General features: G+C 42.4%; 1 protein-coding gene across 2 annotated transcripts; it reads left to right on the forward strand.

Moving 5' to 3' along the window:
• On the forward strand, positions 1-13,230 carry pank4 (pantothenate kinase 4 (inactive)). Of its 2 annotated transcripts, XM_040115768.1 has the most exons (20): positions 1-152; positions 662-744; positions 1,067-1,275; positions 2,059-2,242; positions 2,995-3,087; positions 3,226-3,379; positions 4,424-4,605; positions 4,856-4,937; positions 5,208-5,308; positions 5,634-5,639; positions 6,511-6,666; positions 7,231-7,343; positions 7,842-7,929; positions 8,232-8,383; positions 9,054-9,109; positions 9,669-9,718; positions 10,050-10,154; positions 10,238-10,338; positions 10,497-10,565; positions 11,465-13,230. In XM_040115768.1, the coding sequence occupies exons 1-20, from the start codon at positions 29-31 to the stop codon at positions 11,712-11,714; spliced, it is 2,358 nt and encodes a 785-aa protein (XP_039971702.1). In that variant the 5' UTR covers positions 1-28; the 3' UTR covers positions 11,715-13,230. The 2 variants fall into 2 exon arrangements, with proteins under 2 accessions (XP_039971702.1, XP_039971703.1); XM_040115769.1 differs by lacking the exon at positions 5,634-5,639 and having other exon boundaries at positions 29-152.
• The last annotated feature ends 4,177 nt before the right edge of the window (positions 13,231-17,407 follow it).

Below are 17,407 nucleotides of genomic sequence, written 5' to 3' on the forward strand. Positions count from 1 at the left end.
CGCAGGCAGCGTCAAGTCATTGCCGACCATGGCGGAATGTGGTCGAGTTGACAGCAGCAGAAGTGGCCACACCATGGACAAAAGCATCACTCTTCCGCCCGACGAAATATTCCGAAATTTGGAAAACGCAAAACGGTTCGCAATAGACATAGGTACCTGGGAGTATAAAAGTTTTCTTGGTGTCTTCAGCCACTTTTGCTCTAACGCACCTAATCTCCGTGTTTGTGGAGCAGCCCTGCCGCAAGCCCGATACTACAACAACACATGACTTTTAAGTGGACGCACACAAGACAAAGCTAACGATAGTCACACAAATTGGTCTCCAAATGCAGTTTGTTTGAGAGCAAGCCCGTGTATCCGTTTAGCAAGTCTCTCGGGATTGATTTTTTATCTCTTGGAGCGGATGCGTTCAAGCAACGTGCCCAACTTTGACAACTGCCGCAGCGTTGGCGTTAGCTGCTAGCTAGCCCGTGTTAATATTTTCTCGTCTCTGACCCGAACAGTCGGTGAACCGTTTGTTAGTGAACCTCTTTGTTGATATATGGATTTTTAGCGTTGATCCGGTTTGTCACTTGTTTAGCTTCTGCTGTCCATTGGGGTTTTTATTTTTTTATTTATTTTTTTTATCGCACATTGTCATTGCCAAATTTGCTTTTAACAGGTGGATCTCTTACAAAGCTTGCCTACTATTCAACTGTACAACATAAAGTGGCCAAAGTACGATCTTTCGAGCACAATACAAAGGTAATTATTATTATTAGCTGTTGTTTTTTTTGTTTTTTTTAAAATCCATTTCCGTAACATCTGTGGTATCCCGTTCCTGCCAAATTTCCCCACATCCCACCAAACTCTTTTGAACCCAAACTGCATGGACGGGGAAAAGAGCCTTCATCGCTTGGTAGCCTGCATTATCTGTCTGTGAAAATCCCACCGTCAACTGATAACATAATATATCCAGCAAGATTCACTGGCAGCCTTCTGCTCGAGCCGAGGCAGTGTCAATAGCTGGACATAATGAAGGATTCACCCTCTCTCCTCTTGTGTTTCCGTCTCGTCTGTGTCCCAGGAGGCTGCCAGTGACAGGCTGTATGAGATATCGGTGCAGGAAGAGGTCACCGCACGCCTTCACTTTATCAAGTTCGAAAATACTTACATTGAAACATGCTTGGACTTCATCAAAGACCACCTGGTCAACACGGAAACCAAAGTTATCAAAGCCACCGGTGGAGGGGCACACAAGTTCAAAGAGCTCATCGAGAGGAAACTTGGCCTCAAGTGAGTATACAAACCAACTCCACAGTAAATGTTGCAGTTTTTTGTTTTGTTTTTTTTGATCTATGCTGTGTCCCACAGCTTTTTGTCTAATAATGTATAGTGCTAAGCTCTACATACTGCATGTACAAAAAAAAGAGAGAAGGAAAATTTCTAGCATATTCCGGATCACTAAATTGAAATAAACAACGGTGCTCTGCCCTTACTGTGACTCATCCACACACAAAGCAATATCCTACCCTCTTCCTGTGAAACGGATGAAATCAGAGGACAGATTTGATTGTTTAGGAGAGAGCTTTAGGAGACCTTATGAAGCCTATTCTGGAAAAAAAAAATCGGCTGTTTACTGGCTCACCAGCTTTATCTTCCCCTTTGTTGGCTAACCAAACGTGAAAACAAAAGCATTCACATGATGTTTGACTTGCCTTTTGTCTGAGTCCACATGGCATTAGCATTGAGTGCTAAAAATATAGTTTATTCAGTTTTACAGTTAAATTTCACCGCAGTAATTCTACTCAGAGAAGGGGAACTAAACTGTGAAATCGACTGGAGGTATTTGTTTGGCATTAAAATCTCTCTATGTGGCTCTCAACCTGTGTGACTGCAGACGGCTCCCGTCTAGTAAAATGTAAATGTCTAGTAATATGGTAAAGAGGAGATTGCACATGATACTTGATGATTTAACAGCCAGTCGACCAAATGGCAACTCTCTCGCTCTGGCCTTATTGCACATTTGGCTGAGAATGACTAAGGCTAACGCACTCTTTATGTGTTGCATTGTGGCAGAGTGGACAAAGAGGATGAGATGACCTGCCTTATTAAGGGATGTAACTTTGTGCTGAGGAACATCCCCCACGAGGCTTTCGTTTACGCCAAGCACGCCGACTCCGAGTACCGCTTTCAGACAACTCACCCAGATATCTTCCCGTACCTCCTTGTAAACATCGGCTCTGGGGTGTCCATAGTCAAGGTAATAACCAAAAATTTAGGTTGTGCGTGGTTTGTGGAGGTATGTTTCCCTGTTTTTTTTAAACTTTGTATATGTTTTCATAATGCTTTTAACGAAGAGTCGTCTTGGAACTAGAGGTTGTTTCAGCTGAAAGATTTCAGAGAACCAACTGTGAGCCAAAGCCTTCCTACCTCCGTTATCAATGAGGAAATTTCAGCAGCAGTTTCGTAATTCAAAGTGACATCGACTGCTTTTCTCAGATATATTTAACCAGCATAAATATTGGCCAGTATGTGAAAGAAAATGTGCATAATACGGACCAAATTGCAGAAAAAAGCTCAAGACAATTTTTAAACAGCGTCATCCTTACAAAGTCTGTGCAGCCGACTTCATTGTTTGCATTCTTAAATCTGCAGAAGAGCCTATCATAGCAGCAGATGTGAAATCTGTCAAATGCCTTGTGCCTCTATCACAAATACCCGTATCTCTGTTGCAACTCTTTGATAACCAAAATTATAAAATATATATATTTTATATCCCCTGACATCTGTATTGTGTAGGGGTCATATCAGTTCTGCCCAGGGGTGACAGGGTTTGCTCTAGCTTAGCGGGTTAAGGCCCATGACTGTGTGTCGTTATCTGTAGAGTAGAGTATGTAAAAAAGCAAACTTGGCTCTTTCCAGGTGACTAACATTTGTATAAACCAGAGTTTTCTGCTCTCACTGTATTTGATCGCACATAAAGCTATATCCCATTCACTCCCTCTTTGACAGGTTGAATCAGAGGACAAATTTGAGCGAATAGGGGGGAGCTCAATAGGTGGAGGGACGTTCTGGGGCCTTGGAGCCTTGCTCACCAAAACAAAGGTACCTTCAATAGCTCGGTTTTGTTTACTGTCAGACTGTAATTGTTATGACTTTTAAGTCAACCGTTAAAGACTGGCTTCCTAGCGCAACACTTTGTTTCCTTCAACATCTTGAATTTGACCCTTTTCCCTCCTGTAGAGATTTGACGAGTTGCTACAGTTGGCCTCAAAAGGGCAGCATGCAAGTGTCGATATGCTTGTGAAAGATATCTACGGAGGATCTTACGGGTCTTTGGGCTTGACTGGAGATCTTATTGCGAGCAGTTTTGGGAAGTCTGCTACTGCTGACAAAGGTGACACATGACAAAAAAAAAAAACATGTTAAAACAGTATCTTTCTCTCGAGTATGACGTGGACTTGAGAAGTGGCTGCAGAAAGTAACTTGCTCATTTACTTGCTTCGAAGGGCGGCAGCTGTAGTTAGCTTGGATTCACGTATTGTATGTATTCGAATGGCGACCCAGTTTCACAGTTAAGAATGTATCAAAATTTCCATTGAAGCTCAGAACATTCCTGCAGTATAATCCAATTCTCTGCTGTCCAGCCATGTGCTCAGAACATTGCAAACAGTCACACCGTCCCCAGTAAAGGGCAACTTCATTTCATTCCCCACACATCACTGTTTGCGGCTCATTGTAACCTCGGTGAGTCCAAGCTGACTGGGCCACTGCAGGCTACATATTTAACAATTAGAGGATGGAGTATTGCTTTAAGTGTAAAAATTGAGGGGTGTCACAAACTCAGATACATTTTTCAGTTTGTGCCCGGCTTAATATTTTTCAGTTTTAGTGCAAACCCCTGTTGAAACGATCCGATGACCTTGCACCCAGTCCTAATGCAGCTTTGCGTGCTCCTCGTTGTTGCATTTGTAACTGTTAAGAAATGGAGAGATGGCACTGGTCCAGAAAATTTCACAGCCTTTGCTGGCTTTAGTATGGTTTCAGGTTGGAAACATGGAGAATGATTTTTGACATCGAAAACTGTAGATGTTGAATTGTTGTCCCGATGCTCGTATAATCAGAAATAAAAAAAACAACTACGCAGTTTAATCCTTTTTAGGACGTTATTGTGTCATTGTTTATTCACATTCACAAGTTGTCATTATGTTATATGTTGTACTGCCATTGAACAGATGGTTCAAGTTACTAAGATGCTTCCTAATTTAAATACTGAAAAGTTTTACAGTTAAAGAATGAATTCTAAAAAAAATCGCTGCCAGTCTCCTGTTAATGTATTAGTAGCAGGTCGGCCTTTTAAATGTCCTTACGCAGCTTTTCAGTTTTGTAATAATAAGGATATTTTCCCAGTATGTTTATATTACTCTGTTGTGAATTGCAGAGTTTTCTAAAGAAGACATGGCCAAGAGCTTACTGCATATGATCAGCAACGACATCGGGCAGCTGGCCTGTCTGTATGCCAAGCTCCACAACCTGTCCAGGGTGTACTTTGGAGGCTTCTTCATTCGAGGACACCCCGTCACCATGCACACAATCACCTACAGCATCAACTTCTTCACAAAGGCAAGGCCTGTCCCTCTACTGTCACAAAAACAAGCTAAAAGCCTCCAAGCACGACTGCCACGTTAAATGACGTAGTAAACACAATGCGTCTTGGTGCTCTACGAGTTCCTCGTTATGTTGTATATTTTGTTTTCTCTTTCTCACTGTTGTATCTCAGTTTAGCCCTGAGCTTGGTTTGTTATCAGCCGAACCTTCACCTACAACCCGGAGTTTTATGATGTTATTACCTCCTTTTGTTTTGTGGTTGTAGGGCGAAGTTCAGGCCTTGTTCCTGAGACATGAAGGCTATCTCGGAGCCATTGGAGCATTCCTTAAAGGAGCAGAGGAAGATAGTAAGAAAAAAAAAAAAAAAAACCAACAAATACCTGCTGCAGTTTTGTAGTTTTCACAAATTAAAATTAAAAAATTAAAATTAGGTTGAAAATAGCTCGAATAGAATAATGAGAAAATGTAATTAAAAATTGTTTTATTACAAATGTTAAAACCCCCTTTAGCTAATGTGGCACACTGTTTTTAAACACTAACTTAAATATAAATAAAATGTACTATAATGCATATGTTACACTAGAAGTATATCACAATTTTGTCTTTCACTCCACTAGATCCAAACCAGTACAGTTGGGGTGAGAATTATGCTGGAAGCTCAGGCCTGATGAGCGTTTCTCCAGATATGAATCCCATGCAACGTGCTCGCAGTGGAACGGTGAGTCTAAAGGGGAAGTAAAGAGTGATCAGATATGAAGACCTGAAGCGGAGCCACGCACCACAATAGGCCACTGTAAACCTCATGACCTATTTTCACTCTGTTGATGCTTCATCGGTTTTTATTCCTCCAACCTTGTTCTATCCAATTTCTGATATTTTTACATTTGAGCTTTATTTCCCCATGGAAATACCACCACCACTGTCCTCACTGAATCCACAAGTATCATACAAAGACATTTACCACATAGGCCTTTGAAATCTGATAATCTTTCTTTTCATTTCCTCTCCACACATTCTTCTGTCTACCAAACCCTCTCCTTCAGTTTCCCGTAAGTACCTCCGCCTGCTTCACTTGTGTGCACTGGTTTGATGACATATCGGTCCTTTTCACAGTGCCTTCTGTAGCTGCAAACACTCAACTTAAGACAGGCATTCACTTGTGTGTTCACTTGCGCAAGGAAAAGAGAGACCTGAGAGCAGTTTTTTTTTTTTTTTTTTTTTTTAGTTTAGCAGTGACGAGGATCCTGCTGCTGTTTTGTCCTTTATTAAATCATTTTTGGTTAAATCATATGATACGAAGATGGAAAAGGACCGTTTCTGTTTGATATCCACAGAGCCAATAACAGTGTGCGCTTTGTTTTTTGATTTCTTGTTGTGATACTTTGAGCATGCAGGCCTCAGTAGAACATCAGCAGCTGGTAACCTACCAACTCACGCCTTAAATTCCTGCTTTCATTAACTGGTTTTCATTAGTGCAAACTGGCAAAATGTGATGCAGGACTGCAAATGAAATATTAGATCATCTTTGAAGTACTACGCAAGAAACCTTCTATAGATGCAGTTTTTCCTTTAAAAACAACTGACCTTCTCTAATGGACTATTGGTTGCATCCCCGGTTAACGAATCCGCTGGCTCCCACTGGCTCCTAAGATTAAATCCTGCTAGAAACTTCCCTCTTGTTTCTTCCTTACTGTGGCTTCTTTCCCCCTTTTTGTCTCAGTAAGGAGAAAGTACAAACAGAACTACCACAGTGCTGCTAAGCAAAAGAAAAATATTGTGAAATACCTCCCTAGAATAAAAGTTCAGAAGAGGGATAGCTGGAATAGGCTCTGACGTTTGAGGAGAAGCTGGAAGAGGCATTGATCTGTTTGTGGACAAGACAGACAGCATGTATCCTCTCTGTCTCTTTGTTGTGTCTAGTTTGACATGTTGGAGATGGACCGTCTGGAGAGGAAGCTGGTGAACCTGCCTCTACTGCAGGACCCTTCCTCTTACATCCCCGACACCGTGGACCTCACAGAGGACGCTCTGGCTCGCGAGTACTGGCTCTACTGCTTCGAGGAGGCCCTAGACGGGGTAGGGCGGCTGCTTTTGTTTCAGAATAAAAAAGCAAGGTCTGAGATTAAGACGCGTCTTACAGAAAATGTTGGTAAACATTATCTTCGAAGGAAAAATATGTTTAAAAAATCAAAAAAATGAATGCAACGATGAAAAAAGATACATTTTCATAAGTGGTTGAGCTTTGATCTGTGAATCTTGCGATGTAGTTCTGGTGGTGGGCAAAATGTTTATGTCTGTCTTTATGTCCTCCTATGAATGTATGTGTCCTATGTGTAAAACAGATCAACAAAATTGATAATTAAGAAAGAAGTGAAGGATTTCCTGCTGACATCTTGCACAGCTTTAAGAATTTGAGGCAATCAGGCTACTGTGTATTTACAGTGGAAAAAAATCACAGTATGATATGTCACGTCATCTGTGTTTGCCAGTTACCCTCGTCCTTATAAAAACAAAATGAGCCCCAGAAATGGACCAGACATCTGGTGTTAACAGGTCAGCTTTACACATGAGACGGCTTTTTTTTTGTCTCAGAGGTCGTGAACGTGACTGGTCACTGTTCTTGTTTTGCCCTCGGAGCAGGTGGTTAAGAGAGCGGTAGCGAGCCAGCCCGACATACCGGAGGCGACCGAGCGAGCCGAGAAGTTCCGTCAGAAGTACAGACACAAGCTTCAGACCCTCCGCCACCAGCCGTTGTAAGAACTGTCTCTACTTCTGCTTACATGGCCTGTCTGACCCAGAGGTTGCTTTTTAGTAGACTAAAACTCAACTCCTTTCTTCATTGTCTGCATTAGTTTCATGTCTTCATACCTGCTGTAACTGCCCACGTGCTTTGTCAACGAAAAGGGAAATTTTGATGTTAATTCTGTTTACTGTTTCAATTTTTTAGGAATGGGGTGCAGTGCGTAAGTGTGTATCAGTTGTATCAATTGTGCCAGTGATTTAGCAGAATAGCGTGCGGTGATATCAGAGTTGACATGACAGACATGTAAGTTATTGTGAAAATTGGACAGAGATGACAGATTTTCAGAAAGTACTGCCACATTTCAATACGGAGGTCACCTTGACATGGTTTTTTTTTTATAACGCTATGTCAAGCCACAGTGCAACTACTGTCTGCACCTACTGCCCAAGCCCCGTTGTGCGAATGTGTTTCTCTCTGGCTAATGTAGAGTGCTTCTCTTCTCACCTAGTGCTTATGGATCCCTCACTGTCAGAAGTCTTTTAGACACGAGGGAACACTGTTTAAACGAGTTCAACTTTCCTGATCCCTACTCTAAGGTCTGAGTGAAATCTATCAACATACTTTTTCTTTTTGTGTTTCTTTTCGTGTGCTACACAGGCGGTTTGGCCCTCACTGATCCGTTTTGTGAATTTGTTACCATTTCATGTTTTCATACAGTCTCATGGTGTTACACAATATGCTCCCCACCTGATACATTTAGGCAATACATGGGTCTTTAACGTATTCTTAAGTTGTTTTAACATAATCGCTTTTTTTTAACATTTCTGATTGCAATTAGATAGCCAGTCTTTTATTTCATGTGAACTGTAAGCTGCATCATATCTCTGTTGTGTTGCAGATTAAACAGCGAGAGAATGACATCGCTCTGAAGTACTACCGCAAGGCAGTGAAGTCCCTGGAGGAGTTGAGCTGGGAGCAGAGACAGTTTGCCCTGGTCAGGGGCGTCCTGGCTGGGAATGTCTTCGACTGGGGAGCCAAGGCTGTGTCAGAGTGAGTGGAGTTAACTCCCTTCGTACCCAGAGCAGCCTTGTTGATTGGTTGCTCTGTTCTGGTTGATTGTGTGTAGTGGGAGAGGCTTTGGTTGCATATCTTGTAATGTCATGTTGCTGCAGCTTTAAGCGTAGGGGGGGGGTTTCACTGCTTTGGTAGTGTGTTTGGCAATGTTACGTTGTTTTGATAAGTTAAGCTACCCTGACTTTTCTAGCCTGCAAATAGTTAGAGGCAGGGGCGGAATATAAACAGAACAAAAAATCTATTCAAGTGAGTGCTGCTTACCCTGGATCCAAACAATCAGCGTAAGAGCCCCAATAACTCTCTAAAGATTTGTTTCATCTCTGTGGCTTTTTAACAGCCAGTGCCCGCCAAAAAGGTCAGCTTTGGCCAGCTTTTCTTGGACAGAGCTGCCCAGACGGCGTGGGGAAATGAATGTATCTCGTTGATCATATGGTTTGCTTTGGGAACATATGAACTGCTTTCAGGGCAGACAGCACCTCTTTAAATTTGCAGGCCAGGCTGCAGTGATAAATCCTACCATTAAAGTCTTGATCTCTAATTTTGGAAAGTCTGGTTTCTTTGCTTTGTATGCCGTGACTCAGAAACAAACCAGCCTTGTGTTTGTACTGATCGTGCTTTTGCATATTTTGTCTCGTCTATCATGCAGTGTCCTGGAATCTGATCCTGAGTTTGGGTTTGAGGAGGCTAAACGACAGTTGGAAGGTATCAGACTACCTCTCTTTAACACCGTGTCTACACAGTAGGCGTAGTGCGAGCAGCATCTTAGCAGAGCAGCTCCAGTGCTCTGTCTGCATATACACATGAGTCGTTCGGGCAAAGTATCGACTGAAGGTCACCCACTCGTATTGGCAGCAGACTCAGAACCCAACACACAATTACTGTATTTCCGTGGATGAAAGTAAAACTACGCTTCAGGTCACATACGTAAGTAAAACATGAGGTGTGATATAATCTGTGTAAACAGTGGATTGTTTTAAAACAGAAGAGTATCTGTTCCACCAGATGTAAGTGAGATGAAAGTTTGCAAAACGCGTCCGAGCTGCTTTCTGTGTAGACACGCCATAAGCCTACTCCTTTGCCTGCGTACCCTCTAACCTCTGCTGTTAAGATGTTTGACACACGGCTTCTGCTTCTTTCACATCTTGTAATGTCTTCTTTTTAAACATTAATACTCTACAGTGACAATTGTCAGATTGAGGGATTTTTGGAACGGCTCTTGGTACTCAAATTTGGTTTTTGCGTGTCTTTTCACCCCTCTCAGAGCGGCCATGGCTCGTTGACTGCTATGACCAGTGGCTGGAGAGACTAAAGGTCAGACTCTTTGTTCGCTCTTTCGCTTCAAAACCAAGTTATTCATTGTAACAATGTTGGTGGGAGGTTAGAGGTTTTATCGAAAGCACTTGACAATAGCATGAGTACATACACACTGTATTTGGCAAAAGTGACCCTGGAATAAAACAAAATTGTAACTCAGACACTGTCATTAACAGGCACAGCTATGTTTTCTTTAGGCACAAAGAGGAAACGCAGATAACGGCTTTTTAGAGCTCATTAATGATATTTGACGTACTTACGTGTTTCTGTGTCGTGTGCTCTTAACGATTAGTGCTTGAATACAATCCATCCTGGTTTTCTCTTGCAGGGTCCTCCTCATAAGTGTGCCTTGTTTTTCGTAGATAATAGTGGAGTAGACATCATTCTAGGGGTGATGCCTTTTGTCCGAGAGCTTCTCTCTCGAGGAACAGAGGTAAGAAACCCGCAACATCATCATTTTAAAAAGATGATATTTGATTAAATGTTACTTCAACTCTACTATCCATCTACCTTGAGGTCGTTTTGGCCAGCAACTCGGGTCCGGCTTTGAATGACGTAACGAATGGCGAACTGCAAATACTGACCGAAAGAATCGCTGCTATGGATCCAGTGATTCAGTGAGTATTGACGAAGGGTTTTTTAAAAACAGATAGGACACATTTCTGGAGTAAGTTCTAAAATATAATTTTCTGTGTCTGACCTTGTGAATCACACACTTTAAAAATTTTTTTTTTTTTTTTTTTTTAACAGTTGAAAAATGTTTGTTGTTGTGCAGGGCTGGTCTGACGGAGGACAGGTTGACATTGGTCCAGAGTGGTTCCAGCTCTCCCTGCCTTGATCTGAGGTTGGTTATGTGGAATTTTTGCATTTGACATTTTTAAAGGGAGTGTGCTACTCAGCCTGTGAAAACAGGTGTGTAATATCTGCTGCGGCTGTGGAGGGAACCCTGATCATCTTTGCGTGGACTGATGGTATCTTGGCTTGGGCTTAGAGACTGCAGTGATTTTTTTTGTTTTTTTTTTGTTTTTGTTTTTTAGCTGAAAGCGTGAATAAAAAACTGGGCCTCGGAGTTTGAAAGACATGGGCTTTCACCAGGCAGGGGTAGCTTAAAATAATATGCTACCGGGATGCACGATGGGCATTTAGGATCCAGTGTTTTTGGACATATAGTTACACTTATATCTCTGTCCATTCGTTTAATCATCTGTGTCTTGCAAGCCTCCCCACTTTGTGCAGGAGCATTACTAAATTACGATAATATTGACATACAGCAATTAACTGACTGTTAGGGCAGCAGGGTCGCTGCATTATCTCTATCCTGCAATAATATGACACCCGTAACACCGTTGAGCTCTTAAGAGTTACTACAATTTTATTTTTTTTATAAACAGGTGTCGGGAGCAGCCACCATTTTCCCCTTGAAAACAGTGGCCTGAGATTGAAACACATTAAATTCATTTGCACTGAAAATATAAACTTGTCAAAAGCTTCTCAGCCTCTTGTCGAGTGAAGCATGAAGCAAGTAAATGAGGATACAAATGAATCTAATAACAAAGCAAATTGTCATTTTCTATCTTTAATTGTAGAAAATTACACTTTCCCTCTTTCACAAATAATTTTCGAACAAGCCAGAAATCTGAGCACCAGCTGAGGAATTCATTAGATGTACTGTATTATGGTTGTTAGAGCAACAAAGATGTGAACATGTTTTTTTTTTAATTTTTTTTTAATCATCTTCCCCAGCCGTCTGGACAAAGTGCTGGCGATGGTGGTGCGAGAGCGGCAAACCGACCTGGTGATCATCGAGGGAATGGGCCGAGCCATTCACACCAACTACTACGCCATGCTCAGCTGCGAGAGCCTGAAGATGGCCGTCATCAAGAACTCGTGGCTGGCCGACCGGCTGGGAGGGAAGCTGTTCAGCGTGGTCTTCAAGTACGAGGTGCCCGCTGGAACGCCCAGCCAGGACTCTGCGGCGCTGACGCCCTTGTGAGCGAGAGGGTGCTCGCGTTTCAGGGGGACAGAACGTCGAAGTCGAGCAACCAGAAGGGATTAGCTGGAGCTCTGAATGTAAGGATGACGATTGTATACTGCCACTGAGTGAATGACTGATTGTAAAGCTGATTGTAACATTTTGGTAGGTTTTTAAAGGTGATCATTTACAGAGAGGTTTTACATCTTATTTTAAAAGGTTATTGATTTTAGTGCGGGTGTCATAAAGAGCATTATCACTTCTTTCTCGCGGGTCTCTGCACATTATCCTGTACAATCACTTCGTTTGTCACCGTCATCACTACCTGTTGATCTCATTCAGCACCTGGAGTATGAAATTCGTCACTGGCTGGGTTCAGTCAAATTTAACAGACTCTTATGACAGATGAGATCTAAAGTTTGTAAGAAAATGAATCACAAAACAACACTTTATTTTAAAACCCTAGAATTGTTCATTAACATGCTGTCAACGCACCAAACTGTGCACCCACATGCACAAAAGAGAGTCTTCAGCATGTGTGCGTTTGTGTGTTACAGAGGAGGAGAGCCGCAGGAGTACTGACAGCTTTCAGTGTTAACACGTTTCATATAAAGTGTATTTAATGTGCCTTGAAGTTGATGTGATAACAGCACCGTTCGCCCAGACTGCTTTCTGGAGGAGGACAGTACCACACACATATCTGCTTTTGTTTTCCGGCAGTCTCACGCCCCTAGACTAGGAAGAATCCATGGGTTTCCTGTTTTTTTTATGACTGCCAGTGAATTAACTGAGTTTAAAAAAGGAATCGCCGTCACTGTCACTTGTGTTAGCTGTTGAAGTGCCATCAGGGAAAATGTGTGATCGGTGGGAGAAGCTGCATTTTATCACGGAGAGATTAGAGAGATCGGGTCGTGTTCCTCCACAAGGTGGCAGTATTCTACTGATGTATGTTTTTAAGAATTCTCCAATATTTCCCAGGGTGCTTGGTGTCAAAAATTAACAATGCATATTTCAGGTTAAATATTCTGTGTCTGAACAAAGCGTCACACGGATCTTACTGTCACCGAGCTGTCCGTGGCGTCAGTCCACGGACTCACTGTAAGTAACTTGTACAACTGCACTCTGTAATCCATCCCTAAATCAAAAAATGCAACCGTTTGAAGGCAATAATACTGCAGCACCTAGTTGTAACAAATATTTAACACTGTGTGACTGTGAAGTGACTGACTGCATAGGTGACTTCATCGTAAATATCTGAAATCAAGGCGGGATGAGATTTGAAAAGCCTTGCCTTGGTGTGAAAATATTTTCCAAAGTTACAGCTGCTTGACATGTGGACTCAAGAAATTGTACGTGTTATTTGTACATATGTGATATACAAGTGTATGTATACATATATAACTATATATATATATCCATATATATATGTATATGTGTGTGTATATATATCTATATATATATATCTATATAGATATAAAAATCCATTTGCATCACTTCAGTTAAGCACACCAAGCACAATTTTGTGTATTATTCTCTTGACAATCAATTTTAAATAAATGGTTAAAACCTCTATTTTATTCTTTTTGTGTGTGTGTGTGTGTGTGTGTGTGTGTGTGTGTGTGTGTGTGTGTGTGTGTGTGTGTGTGTGTGTGTGTGTGTGTGTGTGTGTGTTCTTTCTAGTATATAGATGTATCGGGGGGGGGGGTTTGCAGCCGTGTGGAGAAATGGGGAGAGTTGAGAGTTGCCCCATATTATAAAACCGAACTAGCTCCCAGCAGTATAGAAGCTCGACACCCTGGTATTTGGTGGTTGATGCCTGCTGCGGAGCTGCAAGCTGATAATGCATGAGGAGGCCTGGCAGGGGGTCCTCCTGCTCTCCCTCTCATCCCTCCCGACTGCCAAAACACACTCACCAGTTCTGCAAGACGCCCTCGAGATTTAGTAACAACTACATATAAAGTCTGGTCTTTATATCTATATACTGTAGCTACAGTTGTGTTTTTTTTTTATGGGTTTTTTTTGTTTGTTTTTTGTTTTTTTCTTACTTTACAATATGCTATGTGGACAGGAATGTTTTTTTTTTTCGTTTCCACTATGAGTGCACTCATGGATGGATTACGAGACGAGGGGCTCGTGCACACAGGCGTGTGAAAGGCCCTTCAACCTTTCAACGCAGGAGCATAACACTCAGTCAGATGTACCAAAACTCACAGGTGCTGCTGTCGGTTAAGAAAAAGAAACTGCATGTAAACGTCAGTATTTGCAGGAAGATGAAGAGAGACAGTCTGACTCCTGCCCGAAGCCTCCTGCTACAGCAGATCCTCAGTGAGACTCCTCTGCACAGATATACACAATACAGCCCAAAATACAAAAATATCATAGGAAACCATCAAAGAACGCCTGAAGACAGGTTATATTTTCTTGCATCAGAGCCACTCTCCAATTTGGATTTAAGTTTCTTTACAAATTTTACTGCATTTTGATGTGTTGTTATTGTAGCCTCAGTGTGTGCTGAGCATCTGTGATACGAAGGAAAAGAAGACATCTTGGATTGGATTTGGAATCGCAACCTAGATATTATAATGAGTATAATCTGGATCAGGAGGAAAAAAAACAAAACATGATCATGACCTCCCGGTTTTAAAGCGAGCTCTCTGACTTTTCAACGGGGAATATGAACAGTCACTTCAAACGGAAGCGCCTGGCCTAGGGGCCCGAGGAGTCAGGAGTCCCCTACCACGCGCGGTAGGTTGTTTGATAACTCATCATGGGTACAGCAAGTGTATTTGGGTGAAATATAGACGTAAGCAAAAAGGGACTTTGGCACCAGATAGACACAATAGCAACATTACTGACTCACAAAATGATGGAAATGTTAAGCTGTACTTCAGAACAGCCAAGTAGCCCCCAAAAAATATAGCAACACAACTCTCAAACATGTCGTGATGCGTTTAGTCAGGCCAGTGTCGTGGCTGAAGGGGCGACAATGTGTTGTCGGTCAGTCCACCACTTTGGCACAGACTGAAAAATCTCAGCAGCTAGTGGACGGATTGCCGTCGGATTGGTTACGGACATTGATGGCTCCCAGACGAGGGATCCTAAGGGCCCTTTGTGATCTCCTGACTCGTCCCGCCAGCAGGCGAACATTCTTAAATCACACATCTCAACAGTTCACGCTGCGACGTTTGGTACGCAAAAAATCCTAATGACGTTCCCTGAATTTGTCCGATACTTTGGTTTAGGACTAAATTCTGGCAAAACTAATGACATTCCCATCGGCCCCAGCTGTACTTTTGTGTTTAGCGCCAGTTAGCAAATGTTTGCCTGCTAACAGGCTAAACTAGGACGGCGAACATCAGCAGGAGGTACACTGACATATTAAGAAAAAAAAATCACAATACCTTACAACAGAATACGTTACAATTAGCATTTGCTTTTCTCGATCACTCATTTTATTTCTCCTCAAGGGGCAACTGTAGAGGTTTTCTTTTTTAATGCGCTTGTCGTCTGAATGAACTGATAAAGCGGCACAACGTTACAGTTTCCCCTAGACTTGTTCCTGCAGCTGCAGTGGGACAGACCGTATCTTTACATGCTTTTCCACTGGATAACTTTTTCTAATTATAGGCAAGGGGCTCATAACACACCGAGACCAGAGGCCCTGAGAAAATAGTGCAGCATCGACTGTAGCTGTTTGAATAACACCAATTACTGTACTTACAGTAAACAACACTTCTGAAGGAGGTTTTCTTTTTCTTGAGCTTTGAATTCAACACGTGGTAGAGGAACCTTTTGTGGATTCCCAGTACCAATAACAGCAATTTAATTGGTCAGGTGACCTGAAACATACATCATTTGTGTATCCCCATTTTTCAGATACATGTAAATAACAGTAAGTTTTTTTGTTATTCCTCCTGAGTAATTTTTAATGTCTTTCTCCTCACAGTTCTGCGTGTCTTTGGTCAAATATTATTTGGAAGATATTTAGTCTACTTAATGTGTCACTGTACCCACTGTACCGGGATATTCATGTAACGTCCTAAGATATTGTATATTCATAATACAGAGTTGTAAAATGCTAAAATGGCCTGCAAAAGGCAACACTCCTCTGGCTCTTACTGTTTTATCTACTGCAGTGGTTCCTGACCTTTTTTTTGGTCTGACATTTAACATTAACTTACACAAAAACAGATAGTTTTACAGGACGCACTCATCCCGGAATTGTTTTCTCTTCTTCAGCGAGTTTTGTCAAGTTCTCAGTCATGTTGTTACCACCTGGAGCCACAGAAGCTGCATATTCCCACCACTTATCCATGAACTACTTTGATTTATCTGATTCCTTGCTACAGTTTTCATGGACTAGTCATCGCAGCGCGTGGTGTCCGGGTGTTAAAACTGTAAAAGTTGCCGCAGTCAGCCTGTCTTAGGTGGTAGTTTATTTTTTGGGGCAATAAATACACCAAAGATCAACCTCACGCCAACTTCTAGTTCTGTTTGTGTGTTTGTTTTCCCTTCCACACACACAAACACACACACAAACACACACATGTATATGAAGTATAAAGTTTTTTAAGCTGCAGAAGTAGAGAAGTACTTTCTGCAGGATTCCCCTCAGTTGGAAATCATCAACTGATCTATTGTAACAAACTCCGCCCATCTTCATTTCAAGTGGAGAAAAAGCTGCAGAATCCAGACCTGTGGGAAAACATTTGTAAAAAAAAACCAAACAAACTGTCTTCTAGCACACGGGAGCCACAGGGGTCCCATCCAAGTGCCGTCTCCTCCTTCGCAGAGCTGCTGATATTCCTGCTCGAACGCGCCCTGACACAGGCACGAAGCAATACGTGGAAAAAAATCTCAGCCCGAGACAGAGGCTTAAAAAAAAAAAAAAAAAAAGTCGGAGAGTTTCAATGTGTTTTTTTTGAATACCAGAAAAATACTGACTGCGGGATCAAAAGGGCCGTGCCCAGTGAACGGGTGATGCGCGGATAAATAAAGAAACGCGCTCCCTACACGTGTAACACACACAGATGAATCCGCAGGGCGCGCGTTTTGACGCACAGACTCACAATCGGACCCTCCACAAAGTTAAAGGCCCTTGAGGACCCGATGCGATTTTCCTGAAGGCGCCTGGAATTTTTGCTCCGTTATCTTCCTTGCGCAGACTCACGTCCCTCTGTGGTGCGCTCGCGCTTCGCCGAGTGGCTCGTCAGCATCGTTTTTGTGTGCGAACCAAACGCACGTAAAGCCCGCGCACTGGCCGCGATAACAAAGAGTTTTTCAAGGCACAAAACAAAGAGATTCTAAATGTCAACCAACTCCCTTAAGTGAGCCCCACAAAAATCACCCTCCAAATATGCAGCATTAAATCTGTCAACACACACACACACACACACACACACACACAACGGGGCTCGTAGAGTAGATTTAGAATGGGTCTTGCCGGCGCTCTGCGGTGAACCGAGTCTGTGGGATTGACAGAGACCAGGCCGTGAAAAATGCAGTTACGGGGTTTCACTGCAGAGGAGATCCATCAAGTAAAAAGACCGAACTGGCAATGGGTTGTTGCTGAAGGTGCTGCCGCAGGTTTGTTGGGCTGGTTACTCGGGAAAAACGTTAAACCCCATGTGTGACCTTTTCTTCCAAAACCGTGGATGTTAATCGGCTGCTACAACAACCGCCCCCCCACCCCCCCCGCTCTTCTTGGGAGACTT

This window comes from Xiphias gladius, chromosome 21, assembly GCF_016859285.1.
Source record: "Xiphias gladius isolate SHS-SW01 ecotype Sanya breed wild chromosome 21, ASM1685928v1, whole genome shotgun sequence".
Classification (NCBI taxonomy): domain Eukaryota; kingdom Metazoa; phylum Chordata; class Actinopteri; order Istiophoriformes; family Xiphiidae; genus Xiphias; species Xiphias gladius.

Coding starts and splice junctions, on each gene's coding strand:
- pank4 (XM_040115768.1), top strand. CDS start 29: ATGGCGGAATGTGGTCGAGTTGACAGCAGCAGAAGTGGCCACACCATG. Junction 3,380..4,423: donor GTCTGCTACTGCTGACAAAG/GTGACACATGAC, acceptor TGTGAATTGCAG/AGTTTTCTAAAGAAGACATG. Junction 9,110..9,668: donor GGCTAAACGACAGTTGGAAG/GTATCAGACTAC, acceptor CACCCCTCTCAG/AGCGGCCATGGCTCGTTGAC.